The sequence below is a fragment of the Odocoileus virginianus genome, chromosome 22 (assembly GCF_023699985.2).
Source record: "Odocoileus virginianus isolate 20LAN1187 ecotype Illinois chromosome 22, Ovbor_1.2, whole genome shotgun sequence".
NCBI lineage: Eukaryota > Metazoa > Chordata > Mammalia > Artiodactyla > Cervidae > Odocoileus > Odocoileus virginianus.
The window spans coordinates 11,266,705-11,284,570 of NC_069695.1; the positions used below are offsets into that span (position 1 = coordinate 11,266,705).

The window sequence follows — 17,866 nt, forward strand, 5'->3', positions numbered from 1 at the left end:
CAACCCCGATGGCTGTGGAGACCAGCTGATGAGCTGAGAGGTGCTGCTTGTTACTGGGTGGTCGTGGGTGAAGTAACCCACGACCCTGGCACCTGGGCACCCTCGGTGTGTCCCTTCCTAAGAGCGCCCCTGCTGGGTGGAGTCTGTGAGCTGACAGGAGGCCTGGTGTCCTGGCCACCTCAGCCTCTCCAGCCGTGTCCTCTCGGAGCTAGACGCCACACCCCTATTAGAGGTTGTTGTGTCTGCCACAGAATTATCCAGGGAGACCGATGTCAAATACAGCTTTGAGGTGACCCCTCTCTTCTCATCACGATGGCTCTAAACTCCCCTCAGAGCCAAGCCCCAACTCCCGTCCAGTTAAATAGCTGCATCACAGGGATATGCACAGACATGAAACCATGCATTTGTTCATATAGCTCGCTATTCAGCAAGTGAGGATCCACTCAGACAGAAGGCCAGTCTTCAGAACCTACCTTCACTGATGACAAAACTTTGTTCTTTAAAAACATTAATGAAGAGAAGTCTGTCGCTTTTAAGCCATATGTCAGTGCATTTCCTGGGTTTTTATGTGGGAAAGCTTAGGTTCTTTCCGTTTCTATTATTATTAACAGTCAGGAAATAGGGTTACCACGTTAGAAATGTACATCGTGGGTAGAATATGAGAAATGGGCTTAGGACAAGGCCAGGAGTGGTATTTCTGGACTTTGGATTTTCTTACTAAAAGTTCTAAAATAAGAGTGTACCTTATATTTGCATGTCACTTTAATGTCAGTAATAATAGCCAACATTGATTGAGTGCTTCTTCTGTATTAGGCACTTAATCTCATTTCTGTGAAGTAAACAGGATGGTTAAATTCAAAATCTTAGAGTAAACTCTTACCATTTAAAGAGCCTAAGTCGGAATGAGGGTACAACACTTTTCCCACATCACCTGGCTAATCAGGAGTGGACTCTTAGCTCTTAAATGCTGAAATTGTGTACATCTTATTTACAGCTATGTTTTTAGTACTGTGCTTGCTACACAGTAGGCTCTCAGGAAGTTTTGCTGAATAAATGAATGGATGGATGAATGAATGGGAAAAGCTGGGGCTAGAACTCAGATCATGTGCCTGCTTTTCGGATGCTTTTTCTAGTTACTTCAAAGATTAAATGAGTAGCTATATGTCATGTGTTTGAACATGCCTGCCATAAGATAGGTAATCAGTTATGGTAGCTATAAATGTTACCCATAATCTTGGAATTAATTAAGCTTTTATGGAGAACTTGTATAGAAATAATCATTGATAAGCTTGAAAAACTTCGTAATGAAATACATGTTTGCTATTGTCAAGTAAACTTTATGGTATTTCATGTTATTTTTATGTACTATTATATATGGATATTCACCTGGAAATTACCCTACATTGAGGTTTTGTTTACTACTCTCTCCAGAGTGAGATGGATTATTTTGAAGTAAACTCGAGCAAAAATAAAAACAAGGCATTTTCAGCTTCGTTTTTACCAGGTGGTGGAAAGGGAAGCCATAGGGGGTCCCAGGCGCTTCTCCTGGTGGCCTTTTCCTGGATCTGGCTGTGTGTGACCTAAAGGCAGCGTTTGACTCATGGCTCATCCTAAGGGGAGAGTCGTCAGAATTTCCCCCAAACCACGAGGGCGAGCAGACTTGGTGCCAGCGTGTGAAGGCAGTGCCATCCCAGTAAGCAGCTCTTGCCTAAGTTTCTTTAGTTTAATTGGAGGGAATTTTTGAGAAAGCAGTTTGCTTATTTTATTTCCATCCCACCCTCCCTGGAGGGACAGAGGGCGGTCTCGGGTAAGCTGCCTCATGTCCTTTCCTGAGGCCTGCCTTCATAGGAAAACCCGTGAATAGTCACTTGATGGAGAAAAGACTTAACGTCTTTTAGTCATTTTTGTCACTAACAACCAGAAATGCGTCGTATTGGTGACATTCCCACTTCGAAATGTAGGATATTATTATTCCAGCTGAAAGAGGCATTGCTGTGTTGGGAGGCGGGTTTCAAGCCACCCCACGTCTGAGCCCCCAGCCCAGTCCCTCCCCTCCAAGACAGTGTGAAAGGTTTTCTAAAGTTGAGGCCACTCCAAGAGCTAGGACTTGCATCCTCATTTTTAGAGGGTAAAGCTTGTTTCTTCTTCACACACACAGTCCACCACACTTTCTTGATTCTTTTTTTTTTGGCTCTTTTTGTGAGGGGACGGTCTTCATTGCTGGGGGGGGCTTTCTCCAGTTTCAGAGAGCAGGGGCTCTTTTCCTGCTGAGGCCTGTGGCTCATCACGGAGGCCTCTCTTGTTGCAGAGCACAGGCTCTGGGGTGCAGGCTTCAGTGGTGGCTACACCTGGACTCAGTACTTGTGGCTCTGGGACTCGGGTGCCCCGAGGCATGTGGGGTCTTCCCGGATCAGGGATCGAACTGGTGTTCCCCTGCATTCGCAGGTGGATTCTTAACCACCGGACCACCAAGGAAGCCCCACTTCTTAATGCTCGACATCATTGTGGGGTTGGTCATTTCTTCCAGGACCAGCTGTGTGTGTGCTAGGTTCTATCCATATAGTGAAAGGGCCCCGTGGAGCCTTGGAGAATTGGATCTGGGGACAGAGCAGTAGGGTGACTGTGGTATCTGTGACTGTGCTATCTCTTCTCAAACTTTCCCACCAAGTCAGACCCAGGCTCCAATCCTGACTCCTCCCCACAAGCTGGTAACCTGAAACAAGGCACTCAGCTGCTCCAGGCCCTGCCTCACCTTCTGTCTGTGGAGTTGGCCACGGGGGCCTCGCCAGGACACCGTGGTGACTGACCACGACACGTCAGGGAAGCTTCTAGACCGGCCTGGTGCTCAGGGAGTCCTCAGTTGGTGGCAGCCGCTCTCTGCACCCTCTTGCTACATATGCAGGCTTTTCTTGCAAAAGAAGATCATTGTGTTGCTACCTGTAAAACACCTGGTTCCCTGACAAAGACCTTTTGCCACCTCCAAGGACCCTGTCCCCACACCTGAGAACTCCATGCCAGGCCAGATGTGACACAGAGCACGTGAGGTGGCTCATCACGGACGCCTGGGCCCCAGAGACCACCAGCTGCTGAGCGGCTGTGGCACGCCCAGAGACTGGGGGCCCAGGGTGGGAGGGATCCAGCAGGACGGAAAGCTGGGGACAGAACCGAATTCCAGTCAGACCAGTAAGCACCAGAAGCAGTGCCCCGTCCCGCGCTGCTCGGCTTTGTCCACCGGAGCCCAGGAGCCCAGCGGCAGAAGTTGTCCCTGTGCGCTGAAACCGGCACGGCCCTCAGCGCACACCGAGACCGTCAGCCTGCACTGAGGGCAGGAGAGAGCTGATTTGGAAACACGGTGCCCTGGAGAGGCCTGGGTTTGCATTAAACCTGAATCGTTTCGCAAAGTATGGGGTAAAATGTACAAGGGCGGATATAGCGGTCGGTAAGGTTGAAGTCTGGGCTGCTTATAAAACCCATTTGTGTATAGACTGTTTACTGATGCCCTGGGAGCCGTGGAATGAAGTCGGTTTCCATTAGAGCTGAAACAGGTGGGGACTGTGCCATCATGGTATGTCGAGGTAACAGCCATGACCAGGACCCTCTTTTGCATGATGTCCTGTACATTTTGCTAAGACTTAACTCAAAGCTCTACTTGCCACAAAGCATTTCCTGCTTAACCCCTCTCACGGTCATCATTTTGGAACCCTGAGGATCCAGGACTTAGATGTTTAGTCTTAATCACTGCACATGTTATCTGAAAAATCTCTTGAACTCTGTGTGAAAGTGAAAACAGTGGAAGTGTCAGTCACTCAGTCATGTCCAATTCTGTGCGACCCCATGGGCTTTAGCCCACCAGGCTCCTCTGTCCACGGGATTCTCCAGGCAAGAACACTGGAGTGGGTAGCCATCCCGGGGGTCTTCCCAGCCCAGGGATCAAACCCGTGTCTCCAGCACTGCAGGCAGATTCTTTGCGGTCCGAGCCATTCAACTCCGTGTGTGTAGCTCCCTTACGCCCTCCCCACTCTGAGCCCCTAACCCACCACCTCCCACCACCACCAGTCCCCCCCACACCCTCACTTTTTGTTTAAAATCTTTAACTCATTTTAGTTCACGCTCATTTTCCCTTCACCTGGACCAGGCCCTGTCCCCACCAGTGCCCTCCAGTTCTCCACGCTGTGTTCAAGTGGTCCCTGCACAAAGCCAGTCTCATCAAGCCCCCTTCTGAGACCCTTCAAAGGTTTCAAAGGACCTTCGAGCAGAGGCCAGGGCTCTTCATGCGACTCCTTCCTCCCCTCTGGGCCCTGCTGGCCAAGGCTGGCTCCCCCACTGTCCCTCTTCTTGCCTCCAGCAAAAAGCACCTCATGCCTTCCCTGCCTGCTGTTCCCTCAGAAGGAGCACGCGTCCCGCTTCACCTGGCTGCCCCTCCACCTCCCGCAGGCCTCTGGAACCACTATCCTTCCTTAGTGGAACTCCCTTCTTACAACAGGAAGTTCCCTACATACGAACCTTCAAGTGGCAGCTTTCAGAGATGCATTTGATCAACATCAGGCAGGAGTGAAATTGCGCCCCGCCCTCCATCTCCTGTTGCTGACGATCCTTCAGCTCTGCCGTTTCCCACCTCCTCTCCCTACTGCGGTCAGTAGTTCTTGCCTGGTCGCTCAGTGCCAGCCCCTGTATGCCAGCTATGCTGTACTGCTGTGCTTTTCAAGGTACTGAACTGTAAGGTTAAAAATGTTTTCTTTATTTTTTGGTACTTTTTTTTCTGTATTATTTGAGAAGTATTATAAATCTATTACATTATAATACTATGTAGCCGATTGTGTTAGTTGGGTACCTAGGCTACCTTGGTTGGACTTACAAACGTGTTCTCGAAACAGAGCTCATCCATACGTAGGTGACTTACTGCGGTCTGTTATCATTGCTCTGTGGCTGCCGCTTCTGTGTCCCTCTGCTGCACGAGAAGGAACCTTCTGTGAGGACAGGGACTGTGTATCCTGAGGCCCTGATGCACACATTGCCTGGTGTGCAGGGGAGCAGACGTTCAAGCAATAGAACGATGAATGAGTGACTCACGTAAGAGAGATTGACTACCATAATATGCGTAAAGCATTTACCATTGTGTCTGGGACATAGTTGGTCCTTATATGGTTGATTGCTTCTTTGAGTCGTTCATCAAATCTGTTAAGTGTCTGACCGCTCTCTGAGGGAACACAGCCGCCAACACAGTGAATATAGAATCTCCGCTCTCATGGGCCATGCGTTCTGTGTGTGCGTCTCCCTTCTCTCTCTCTCAGCCCTCTGCCTCGACCTTCCGCACTGCCCCTCCTCCTGAGACACTTTCCCCTTGTCCCCGCCCCACCTGGGACACAGGTCACCAAACTGCAGCCACTCTGGCTGGTGTCACTTTGGCCTGGAAAGTGGCCCCACCAGGGACCTTTGGGGACCCTGGGTTCCTCGGCTGCCAAAGAGGGGGGACATCACTTCCTCTGCTCTAGCTGGAATAAATAAATCAGGAGTAAGATTAGAAAATCAGAAGCCCCAATCCTGGTGAAATGCTGCAGTGAAAGTGCCACTTCCAGGAATCTGCACGTGTTCTCCCTTCTCACTCGGGACTGCAGAGTGCGGCCAGGCCACCTGAAGCGTGGCAGAGCCAGGGCTCCCCTCTGCCGCCCGCTCCGCAGGGCTGGAGCACCCCCGCCTCACCCCCACCTGCCACGTCCACCCGGCACTGCCCGCCCACACAGTCAAGGCCGAGGACCTGTGGGGGGGACATCCTCGCCTCCAAGGTAACTCAACACTGAGAGGGGAGGCGTCTGAAGGAGACCCAGCCACAGGACCCCAGCCACGCAGCAGTCTCTGCTTGAGCACTGTCTGCCTGGGCAAGGCCTGCTTTCCTGCCTGACGTCTCTCGCTTCGCCTCATGCCCTGTCCAGGCCCTGCTGCTCTCAGCATGCTGACGTCCCTGACCAGGGCCGGTGGGCTTGTGTGCCCTTCCCGTGGGGGATTCACCCGGCCTCCAGAGGGACATCAGGAGGCTGGATCTCTGGCCTGGGACTCCAGGCCCCTTGCCCTGTCAGGGGAGATGGGCCCCCTGCAGCCCCCACACACCGTGTACAAACTCCTGCTGCTCTCTCACAGGCCTATGAGATTGATCACCTCATCTTGTTTTTGTTGCAGAAATTTCCAGAACTGAAATTCAAATATGTGGAAGAGGAGCAGCCCGAGGAGTTTTTTATCCCCTACGTCTGGTCCCTGGTGTACAACTCAGCAGTAGGTCTCTACTGGAACCCACAGGACATCCAGCTGTTCACGATGGATTCCGATTGAGAGTGGGCCCCATTCCCCACCCCCCACCCCGCCTGGCCTCCAGCCCCCTCCAGCCAAGCAGTCCTTCTACTTATTTTCTTTCTGGGGAACGGAGGTAGACAGAGTCCCTGGTGCATCTTCTGTTAAAGAGGCTCACACAGGCGTGTTTCCCTTGCACACACGGGCTTGGAGAATTGAGGCCAGTTGGCAGTAGATCACTCAGTTTAGATTATAGTGCAAAAAGTGGGAGGGGGGTACGCAACCATAATAAATGTAAAAACCAGCTATTTTACATGCAATCTTATTTCTAAACCAAAAATCTAGAGCTTTTCCAGGAAACCTGATGCCTTAGGCATATAATACTTTACCAGTGCATACTTATTTTTCTTTTCTTTTTTGCATGCTCAGGATTTTTGTTTTGAGAGTGTGTGTGTGTGGTGTGTTTGTGTTTCAACATTAAGAAATACCAATCTGAAAAGATGACAGGACAGGAATTAATAAGGAAACAAAGCCGTGTATATGTGTAGTGGCCTTTCAGAGGACCCGTGATGGAAGCCTGGGCAGTTGGATACAAGCCTTTAGATCCTCCACATCTTTCCCTCCTCATGAAGCCCAGATTAGCTTTTCTGTGGATTTGGCCTATGAGCTATAGCTGAATTAAATTGGAGTCTAGCACAAATTAAGTTAATCTTCTCTGTATTAATCATTAGGAAAAGAAAAGCTCCATTTTGAAAGCAGTCTTTTTTTCTTCAACCAGACCAATAGGAGAAAAAGGAGACCAATTTGATTAATACAGTGTTCCACAGGAGATGAAAGACATGTTTTCCTGTCCGTCTCTGACTTTATTTAAACTCTTCTGGGGCCTGTGTGAGTCACAGTTGGCTCCCTGAGCTCCTCTGAGGGACATGGCCACTGGGGTTGCCCCGAGCAGAGCAGTGGGCACCAAGGACAGAAGGGACTGGCCTTTAGAGCTACGCTTTGGGTCCATGGCCACCCCTCTGGACCTAGTTTCAGTCTCAGAGACACAAAAGTTATGTGCTTTTCTGCATGGGAAGCACCCATTTCAACCTGCTGTTGCCTGATCTATATCAGAAGCAGCTTCTCTCCTGTCCCCGGGCTGGCAACCAGAGTCACTTTGATCCATCACCATCTTCTGAGGGTCTGAGGGGAGCCATCTTCTCTCATGCGGAGCCCTGGGAAAGGTTAAACACATGACACATCAGTGCACACTTGCGTGGTTTCCCCCTTGAACAGCCTGGCTGCCCACCCTCTTGGCAGTATCTGAGGTCAGCCGGTTTCGTCGTCGTCAGGCCGGGGCTGAGACCAGAGCACCCCGAGGCTGGCTGGCCTTTGCCAGGTGGACCCGGGAGGCACGTGCAGCCTGGCTGCTGCCTCAGCCTCAGGCCTCTGAGTGTCTCCACCCGAGACGCTGGCTGGGACCCTGGTGTTTCCCTGAAGGTCGCATGGACAGGGCCTCAGACCAGCAGGTGAGGCCTGTGAACGGCTTCTGCTTAGTCAGGCCTAAGAGGGAGGCATTGTGAAGGTGGAAGACAGAATCCTCCAGTCAGAAAGGGGAAAACACTAGATGCCCATTTCAGGTTGCAGTTATTTATGTGTCTATACATCGCTTTGTTTCCCAAGCATTCTGATCCGCTTCCTTTCCTTTAAACCAAAACACAACCATCTGAAAGGGTCACGTGGGGCAGAGGAGCCCCTGGTGGGACCCCAGCACCACCCTAAGAGGCTGAGGAGCGCGCGTGACATGGGACCGTCACTGGGCTGCAGGACCGTCGGTTCTTCCAACAGGAGGGCTGGAGTCCCCAGAACTCGGCCACAGAGGGCAAACCCAAGAGAGTCTTGACAGGGGAGTCCCGCAGTCTCCTCCCCAGGCCACCCGGCTCACTGGGTGCCCCCACGGCCCCGTTCTCCAACAGTGTCCTCCCCTGCCCCCCGCTTGTAATTAACCACACAGTAGAAGTGCTCACTGGCCTCACAGTTCAGCTGGGGCAACGGCCTTAGAGGCAACGTGTGAGTACACGCTCCAGACACCACTGCCTCGGCTCTGCAAACCCTCCAGAGGCTTTTCTTTATTTTTGTGAAAGATTTATTACATGACAATAAATTTAAAATGATAAACTTGAATTACGCTTGCATTAATTTGCTTTAGAAATTCCTTTGGTTTTCCACAAAGTAAAACCATGTAGAATGAGGCAACACAGGATCGTTCATTGTGTGTTTGCTTGTAAACTCACATCTGATTTTGCCCAAGATACAGAGCTGTTTTTGCAGTGTATCATCTGTCATGTTTGTTTTTAAAAGAATGTGCTCCTCTCAGTAGCACCTTTCCTTCCGAGTTCAAGGCTCTGTGCAAACAAGCTGCGGAACTGTAGCTCTGGTCCCGTCCCCCATTGAGGCTGGTGTCGCAAGATCTGTGAACAACAGCCTTGCAAGGTCGGCGTCACAGAATGGCCACCATTCAGCAGTGCAGATGGAAGCGTGGCTGTGGAGGAGCTCAAGGACAAAGACAGAGGAAGGAAAGGAAAGAAGGTCCCTGAAGCACAGAAAGTAGGTGGCACGCACAGTCCTCACCTTCGGAAGGAAATGGCAGGAGCTGGAGAAGGCAGGAAAGAACATAAGACCAGCGTCAGTGGGGACACTTGACTGCGAGTGTTCCTCCAGCTTGTTAGAACATCCCCGCCCCCCCCCCGCAAGAGGAATGTGGCGGGGGGTTCTTTTAGGCCCTAAATTTCTTAATATATCATTCTTCAGGCAACATAGTGTCCTTCAGATTCTGTGGAGCTGGGGTCTTGCCTCAGGCATGGCGGTTCTCTGCATAACGGAGTCACCGCTTTCCAAGAGCCGTAAATTAGAGCTGCGGCACTTGCTGGTACTTAATGGACTGGAGTTTGCAGGGCCAGCCCTTGGGTCTCTTAACTTCCTCCTGAGCACGGTGCTTGTCATTTCAGTAGCTGCCATTGATATTAGAGACTGATCCCCGGGCTTTCTGACACCAAATGCAGGGCTATTCCAGCGTCTTAGCGTCGCCTCCAGGAGTCAAGGAGTTCAGGGCTTCTAGTCTGACGAGCCAAGCTTCCTGTGACACAGCTGAGTGAATTATATAACACAATCCACAGCAAGTAATGCATTTTTATTTTTAAGAACTCAAAACATAAAATTGAATCTCGTTAGGGATCTCCCACCCAAAATAGGAGAGCTCCGTCAGGAATGTCCCACCCCTTGGTCAGGCCGTGTATGCAGCCCCTGCCCTTCTGGCTTCACCCGGCTGTCAGAAGTGCCAGCTGCTCAGACACAGCCTCGGGAGGAGGAACGCTGTCCCCCACGCGACTTTAACCAGGTAATGCTTCATCATTTTGTTGGCTCTGGGATGGCTCCAGCAAAGTTTTTAAGTATTTTGGCAGGTTTCCAAGCCACCATTAGCCAGAGGTTTAGATTACCTAGCACTCCATTACTATCAGTAAACTACCCTTCATGGATACTGTGATCCAGCTTCTAAATCACCTCATTCAATCCCTGAAAGTGGATTGAGGTGAAACTACTAGTGGCCCCAGTGCTTAGCAAATGTACCTTCCCCCCCGGAGAACATGAACTGTTAACGACTGAATGTATCCTCCAACTTCACATACTGAGCCGTAATCCCAGGGTGATAGCATTAGTCGGCTGGGCCTTAGGGGAGCAATTAGGTTTAGATGCGGTCACGATGGTGGAGCCCCATGATGAGGTTAGTGCCCTTACAAGAAGAGAGATGAGAGATCTCTCTCCATCAAAGGGGACACAGCAAAGAGACCACTGTTTGTAAGCCGGGAAGAAAGCCCTCACCGGGAATGGAATCATTCAGCACCTTAATCTTGGACTTTACAGCCTTTTCAGAAATGAGAAATCAATGTCTCTTATTTAAGGCACCCAGTCTGTGGTATTTTGTTAGAACAGCCCAAACTGACTTAATATAGGAGCATAACCCAAGGCCTCAGATTATCTGTTACAATCAGAAATATCCAGGCACATGAGAAGACCAAATAATATGTTATATGAATTAAAACCATCAGAGGGGGCTTCCCTGGTGGTCCAGTGGCTAAGGGTCTGCCTTGCAATGCAGGGGATGCTGGCTCGATCCCTGGTCCAGAGAGATCCCACGTGCCAAGGGGCCCTGTGCACCACAACTCCTGAGCCTGCTCTCTCGAGTCCTTGAGCCACAGCTACTGAAGTCCACATGCCCTGGAGCCCGTGCTCCGCAAGGAGAAGCCACTGCAATGAGAAGCCTGCGTACTTCCAATAAAGAGTAGCCCCCGCCTTGCCACAAGAGAAAGCCCTCACAGCAACAAGACCTAGTGCAGCCAAAAGTAACATAAACATTTTTTTTAATTTTTAAAACATTTTTAAAAATCAGAGGGGGAAAAAAAAATCAGAGGGAAAAAATGCCCACAGTCTCTCCAGGTGTCTCAGTCACAGAATTGGAACCACCTATGCTTTCTGTGTTTAAAAGCAAACAGTGTGCCCAAGAATTTCAGAGAATTAGAAACAAAAGGAACCAGATGGAGATTCTAGAACTGAAAAATATTATAGCAAGAATTAATAATTCGGTCGATGGGTTTAAAAGCAGATTAGTCACAACTGAGAAAAGAATGAGTAAGGTGAAAAATTCAGAGCAAAAGCAGTCAGAAAGTGAATCGAAGGTAAGAGACACAAAGGATACAGTGAGGATGTATGACCTAAATGTAGTTCAGATCTCAGAAAAGTAGGAGAGTGAAATAAATATTGGCTGAGAACTTTTCCAAAACTCAAGAAAGATATCAAACCATAAATTCAGTAAGCCCCAAATCTCAAATGGGATAAATGAGTCCACACCTAGACACATCATAGTAAAACTGTTGAAAACCAAAGAAAAGATGTTAAAGCTACTGAGGAGTGGGGCAAGGGTAAGAGAGGGATTACCATCAAAGGAGCAACAATTAAACTGACAACTAACTTCTCAGCAGGAATAGTGAAATACGGTGACTTTGAAGCGCTGGAAGAAAATGACAGCCCACCTCAAAATTTCTAACTGGGGAAAATATCCTGCAAGAATGAAGAATAGACATTTATATGCAAATAGCTGGAAGAATCCATTAGCACACATACCCTAAAGGAAAATTAAAAGTATCCTAAAGGCAGAAGGAAAATAATCCCAAATGTAAGGACAGAGCTTTAGGAAAAACTGAATAGCAATGAAAATGAGAAATATACGGGTCAACATAAATACTACATAAAACTAATTGTGTCTTACGAAGTTTATGTGTTAAAGGCATAGAGATGGGGAGGGTTTAAATAGGATTTAAGTGTTCTAAGCTCTCTGCATTATACTAAAAGAGTTTTTTAAATCTCATTTAATATTAGATTTTTGATAAGTCTAGGGTATATATAGTGATTAATATTAGTAAGAATGTAGAACTTTCAAACTAATGACAGCTGCTGCTAAGTCACTTCAGTCATGTCCGACTCTGTGCGACCCCATAGACGGCAGCCCACCAGGCTCCCCCGTCCCTGGGATTCTCCAGGCAAGAACACTGGAGTGGGTTGCCATTTCCTTCTCCAGTGCATGAAAGGGAAAGTGAAGGGGAAGTAGCTCAGTCGTGTCTGACTCTTAGCGACCCCATGGACTGCAGCCTACCAGGCTCCTCTGTCCATGAGATTTTCCAGGCGAGAGTACTGGAGTGGGGTGCCATTGCCTTCTCCAAACTAATGACAGAAGAGGGAATAATTCCATGGACAGGATTAAGAGCTTCACAAGGAGGGTAGAATAAAAAGAATAGGTGAAGCAAATAGAAAGCAAGTTTAAGATATACATGATAAATCCATTATTCCATTAAATGTAAATGGACTAACAGAGACTGTCAGGCTTGATTTTAGAAGAACTACCGTAGTACAACTGGAGAAGAGAATGGCAACCCACTCCAGCATTCCTGCCTGGAGAATTCCATGGACAGAAGAGCCTGGTGGGCTACAGTCCATGGGGTCACAAAGATTCAGACATGACTGAGCGACTAACACACACACCGTAGTACATACAAACTGCCAGTTTTAAGTTCCAGGGATATGATGTAAAACATGATAAATATAATTTAACACTGCTGTAAGTTATATATGAACATTACTAAAAGAATACATCATAAGAATTCTCATCACAAGGGAAAACTTTTTTCTATTTAATTTTTTATGTGAGATGATGACTGTTCACTAAACTTAACTGTGGTAATCATTTCTTGATATATTAAAGTCAAATCATTATGCCATACACCTTAAACTTCCAAAGTGCTGTATGTCAATTGCATCTCAATAAAACCAAAAGAATTTAACAGAAACAAAAATAAATACAATTATATGGTATTTACAAGAAACACTTTTAAAATATGTGAATTTTGAAATTTTGAAGGAAAGGATAGAGAAATATATACCCAGCAAATAGCAACCTTAGGAAACTAGTGTAGGTACATTAACATTACAGCAAACTTTAAGGTAAAAATATTAGAAATAAAAGCAATCATTTCAATTCCCAGAAAGAGGTAGTAATTCTAAATCTTATGCACTTAATGATACAATCTTAAAAGTTGATAGAGCTAGAAAATTTTGGCAAATATGTGAGTATAGTGAGATTTTAACATCTATTTCAGTATGAGTAAAAACAAGCATACAAAATTCAAGTTACAGAAATGTTACAGAAAATGTAAACAATGCAATTAGAAAACTTGGCCAAATAAATACATGTTGAACACTACGTTCAACAGCTTCCTTTTCAAACACAAATAGCACATATGCCAAAATTTGTATGCTGAGCTATAAAATCAAGTCTCAACAAACTAAGGGAGTTAATGCCAATGAAATATGTTCTCTGACCACAATGTAATTAAGCTGGAAATCAATTACAAAAAGATAATGTAATAATCCTCATTTATTTGGAAGTTAGTCAAAGCTATGGTTCTTCCAGTAGTCATGTATGAATGTGAGGGTTGGACCACAAAGAAGGCTGAGCACCGAAGAACTGATGCTTTCGAACTATGGTACTGGAGAAGACAGCATCTTGGACTGCAAGGAGATCAAACCAGTCCATCCTAAAGGAAATCAACCCTGAATATTCATTAGAAGGACTGATGCTGAAGCTGAAGTTCCAATACTTTGGCTACCTGATGTGAAGAGCCAACTCATTGGAAAAGACTCTGATGCTGGGAAAGACTGAAGGCAGGAGAAAAAGAGGGATGACAGAGGATGAGATGGTTGGATGGTATCACTGACTCAATGGACATGAGTTTGAACAAACTCGGGGAGATAGTGAAGGACAGGAAAGCCTGGTGTGTTTCAGTTCATGGAGTTGGCAAAGAGTTGGACAGGACTTAGTGACTGAACAACAACAAATTTGAAAGTAAAACGAATTTCTAAATAACCCATCTGTTAAAGAATAAATCATAAAGGTAATTTGAAATATTTCAAACTGAATAATGAAAATACTACATATTCAAACTTACGGAGAAGAAAACTTGTGAGTTGCAACTAAAACTATGCTTATAAATTTATGTCTTTAATTGTATATGTTGAATAGAAGACTTCCCTGGTGGCTCAGATGGTAAAGAATCTACCTGCAATGCAGGAGACTTGGGTTCAGTCCCTGGGTTGGGAAGATCCCCTGAAGAAGGAAATGGCAACCCAGTCCAGTATTCTTGCCTGGAAAATTCCATGGACAGAGGAGCCTGGTGGGCTGCAGTCATGGGGTTACAAAGAGTCAGACATGACTGAGTGACTAACAGATACACACAGAATAGAAGAAAGGCTGAAAATCAATTATCTAAGCAGCCACCTAATGCTGGAAAAGATTGAAGGCAGGAGGAGAAGAGGACGACAGAGGATGAAGTGTTTGGATGGCATCACCAACTCGATGGACATGAGTTTGAGTAAGCTCCGGGAGTTGGTGATGGACAGGGAGGCCTGGTATGCTGCGGTCCATGTGGTTGCAAAGAGCCGGACACGACTGAGCGACTGAACTGAACTGAACTGAAGCAACCACCTAGAAATTTTTTATAAAGCAAATGAAACCCAGAAATAAAAGCCAAAATGTAGAACACAAATAAACGATAAAGGGAATCAAGAAAGTGAAAAGTTCATTCTTTAAAAGGATTGACAACCCTGTAACAAAATTGATGAGGAAGGAAGGAGAACAGGTGGAAGGGTTGGGGAGGGACAGAAAAACAGCCAGTCTCAGAAGTGAAAAATGGGTGAATTTGTTCAGCTTAGGCACACATTAAAAACATGTAAGAGGATATTATAGATACTAATCAATTTTAAATATAGATGGAGTGGTGTTTCAGGACTGCGTACCTATATGAAAACTAATCAAATCATGCACTTAACACATGCAGTTTTTGTATGTCACTTATGCCTCAATAAAGCTGTTTTTAAACTTTGGGTTAAATGAACAAATTTCTTTTTTTGGAAAAAAAGGCTCTCTAAAACTGACATCAGCGTGGGATGAATTGGGAGACTGTGTTAGCGTATATACACAATATGCAAAGAATAGATAATTAATGAAAACCTACTGAGTAACACAGGGAACTCTATTCATTGCTCTGTGGTTACCTAAATGGGAAGGAAATCTAAAAAAGAGGAGATATATGTGTACATATAGCTGATTTCCTTTGCTGTACAGTAGGAACATTGTAAAGCAACTATAATGAAAATTAATTTTAAAAAAATAAGTAAAACTGACATCAGAAGATCTTGAAAATTGGAATCATTCTATATCTATTGCCTAAATTGAACCCATAATTTAAAATTGCTTCACAAGGAAATCTACAGATCCAGATGGCTTCACTAGTGAATTCAACTAAACATCTAAGAGAGAAATAAATGCCAATCTTGCACAAATTCTTCCAGAAAGTAGAAAACCTCCAAATTGATTTTATGAGGCTAGCATAAACCTTAGATGCCAAAAATATTATTAGCAGTATAAAAAACCAAAATTACAGGTCAATCTTTCTTATCATCATGGCTAAAAAAGGTCTAGTCGTTAGCAAATAGATCTATTCACTAGCACTATATAAAAATGCATCATGATTGGGACTTACTTGGTGGTCCAGGGGATAAGACTCCCAATACAGGAGGCCCAGGTTTGATCCCTGGTCAGGGAACTAAGATCCCACATACCACAACTAAGCCTGTGTATGGCAGCAAAGACCCAGCACAGCCAAAATAAATAACAGGAAGTATTTTTAAATGCTTCATGATTGAATTGGGCTTATCATTCAAAAACCAAAGTCTTTCACATTAACGGAATAAAAAGAAAAGTAAATGATAACAGATGTGGACAAATTTTTTTTTAATAAAATTCAACAATCATTGAGTGATATGTTTAGCAAGCTAGAAAAATAAGCAAATGTCTATCTGATAAAGTTATCTACAAAAAACCTACAGCAAACACATCATACTTAAAAGTATCAAAATTTTCCTTCTAAGATAGGAACTAGAAAATTATGTTCCATTTAACACTTCTATTCAAAATGATACTAGATATCATTCAAATGATAGTATCATTCAAATGATACTAGATACTGATACACACGCCACAGGACAAGGAGAATTTATGCTGATTTCTGCTGCTACTTTGAAATGCATCACCGAAAGGAAAAAAGAATGGATTCATGGAAGAATAGAAGGATGGAAAGATGTGTAGTAAAGCTAGTATGGTAACCTTGGTAAAATCTAGAGTGGTAGGATCTTGATGGTGGGTATACAGGTGTCCGCTGTAAACTTCTTTCAGTTTCACTGTGGGACTTCCCTAGAGGTCCAGTGGTCAAGAATCCGCCTGCCAGTTCAGGGGACACGAGTTCGATCCCTGGTCTGGGAAGATCTCACGTGCCATGGGGCAACTGAGCCCGTGCACTGCAACTGCTGAAGCCCACACACCCGAGAGCTCGTGCTCCGCAGTGAGAGACGCCACTACGCTGAGAAGCCCGTGAATCACAACTAAAGAGTAGCCTGTGCTCAATGCAACTCAAGAAAGCCCATGCATAGCAACAAAGACACAGTGCAGCTCAAAATCTGAATTCAATTTAATTAATTAAAGAATTAAATTTTAAAAAATTTATTTTAAAAAATTTCACTGTGTATTGGGGGGCGGGCAGTAGTACCTGAGATCTTAGCCCAGTGCAATATTTTTTTTAAAAGATTGGATCAAATGGAAAGAAACTGTCATCTTGTGCAGATGACATGATTATTGTAGATAAAAGAACCTACCAATAAATGGGCAGAACAAGCAAGGCTTCCAGGCGCCAGGTCATGTACAAAATCATTCATGTTTCTATACACCAAGAACAATGAGAAAATGAAAATTTTTAAGTGTACCATTTACAGTAGCCTTTTAAAACTCCATTAAGTGCCCGGAGATCAATCTTAAAAGAAAAATGAGTGAAATTAAAACACTAGGTAAGTGGAGGCATATTAGATTTGTGAGCTGCTAGACTCCCCACTGCTATTGCAGCTGCAGAGGGAGCGAAGGAGGATTCTCCTGCGGGTCTCCATCACCCACGACCAGTCTTGTTTCCCCGCAGAGAGCACCGCACACACACCTCAGAGGAAAGAAGCCCACACCCACACCCAGCCCGCCCCTGCACCCAGCCCAGTGTCTGGCCATGGCCTTGCTTCCTAAATACAGGAGGAAGCAGACCTAATGCTTGCCCACTGCCCAATAAGAGACACTGGTTTCTCACCCCCTGTGAGTGGATTCTTATCATCTACCACCCAACCACCTCCTCAAGCTGAAAGGCACATTTTAAGTGATGTTATTTGCAGCAATTATGTAGCATACATGAAATAATTTAGGCAGAAAAGGATTTATTTCTGGGTATTGGGCTGGGGAACTAAGGTACACAGCCAGGAGAAATAGCCAGTTGCTCCCCAGGATTGAGAGGCAGCCTGACTGCCTCCCCACCCAGCACTCAGCACCCTTTCATGCAGCTTAGAGACTAGTCACTAAACTCTTCCCACAGCTGCCCCAGAGGAACCAAGTGCCACCGCTTTGCCCGAATGCCTGTACCTGCCACCTCCCCATGCTCTCTCCCACCCATGTCTCAGCCGGTGCCCTTGGGGAAAGCCAGGTGCTTGCAGAACCCCGGCTGCAGGGGAGCCTAGAAAATGAAGGCTCTTGCTCAGCAGCCCCTGTCAGGAAAGCCCAGTTCACAGAGGTGGGAGTGTGCTGCCTGAACCAGACTGTGGCATCTGTCACTTTACCTCATGCAGTTGTTTGAATCTTAAGTGAATCAATACTTAGAGCATAGAAAATCTAAATTCTCTGAGTCCGGGATTTATGTCTGATTTCTGCATGTCTGTATCCCACACCTTTAACGAGAACCTGACCTCAAGAAACACTTGTCAAATATGCCAGGATTTAGCACAGCTTCTAGAACATTATAAGCACTCAATAAATAATAGCTAGTATTATTTCACATGGTAAGAAGTCTCAGAGAGGGCTCATGCAGCAGCCCAATGCCATCTAAAGGACCCAGAGTCTGCCCATCTGTACCTT

At 46.0% G+C, this 17,866-nt stretch overlaps 1 protein-coding gene across 6 annotated transcripts in view; it reads left to right on the forward strand.

Moving 5' to 3' along the window:
- DYM (dymeclin) overlaps positions 1-6,590 on the forward strand; it is a 385,106-nt gene extending 378,516 nt beyond the window's left edge. For 5 of the 6 annotated variants that reach the window (XM_070452575.1, XM_070452576.1, XM_070452579.1 and 2 more), the window contains one exon: positions 6,175-6,590. In XM_070452575.1, coding sequence (XP_070308676.1) covers positions 6,175-6,324 — 150 coding nt within the window. In that variant the 3' untranslated portion in view covers positions 6,325-6,590. The remainder of the gene's footprint in view (positions 1-6,174) is intronic. The other variant, XM_070452578.1, reaches the window with a different exon arrangement.
- Positions 6,591-17,866: the final 11,276 nt, after the last annotated feature.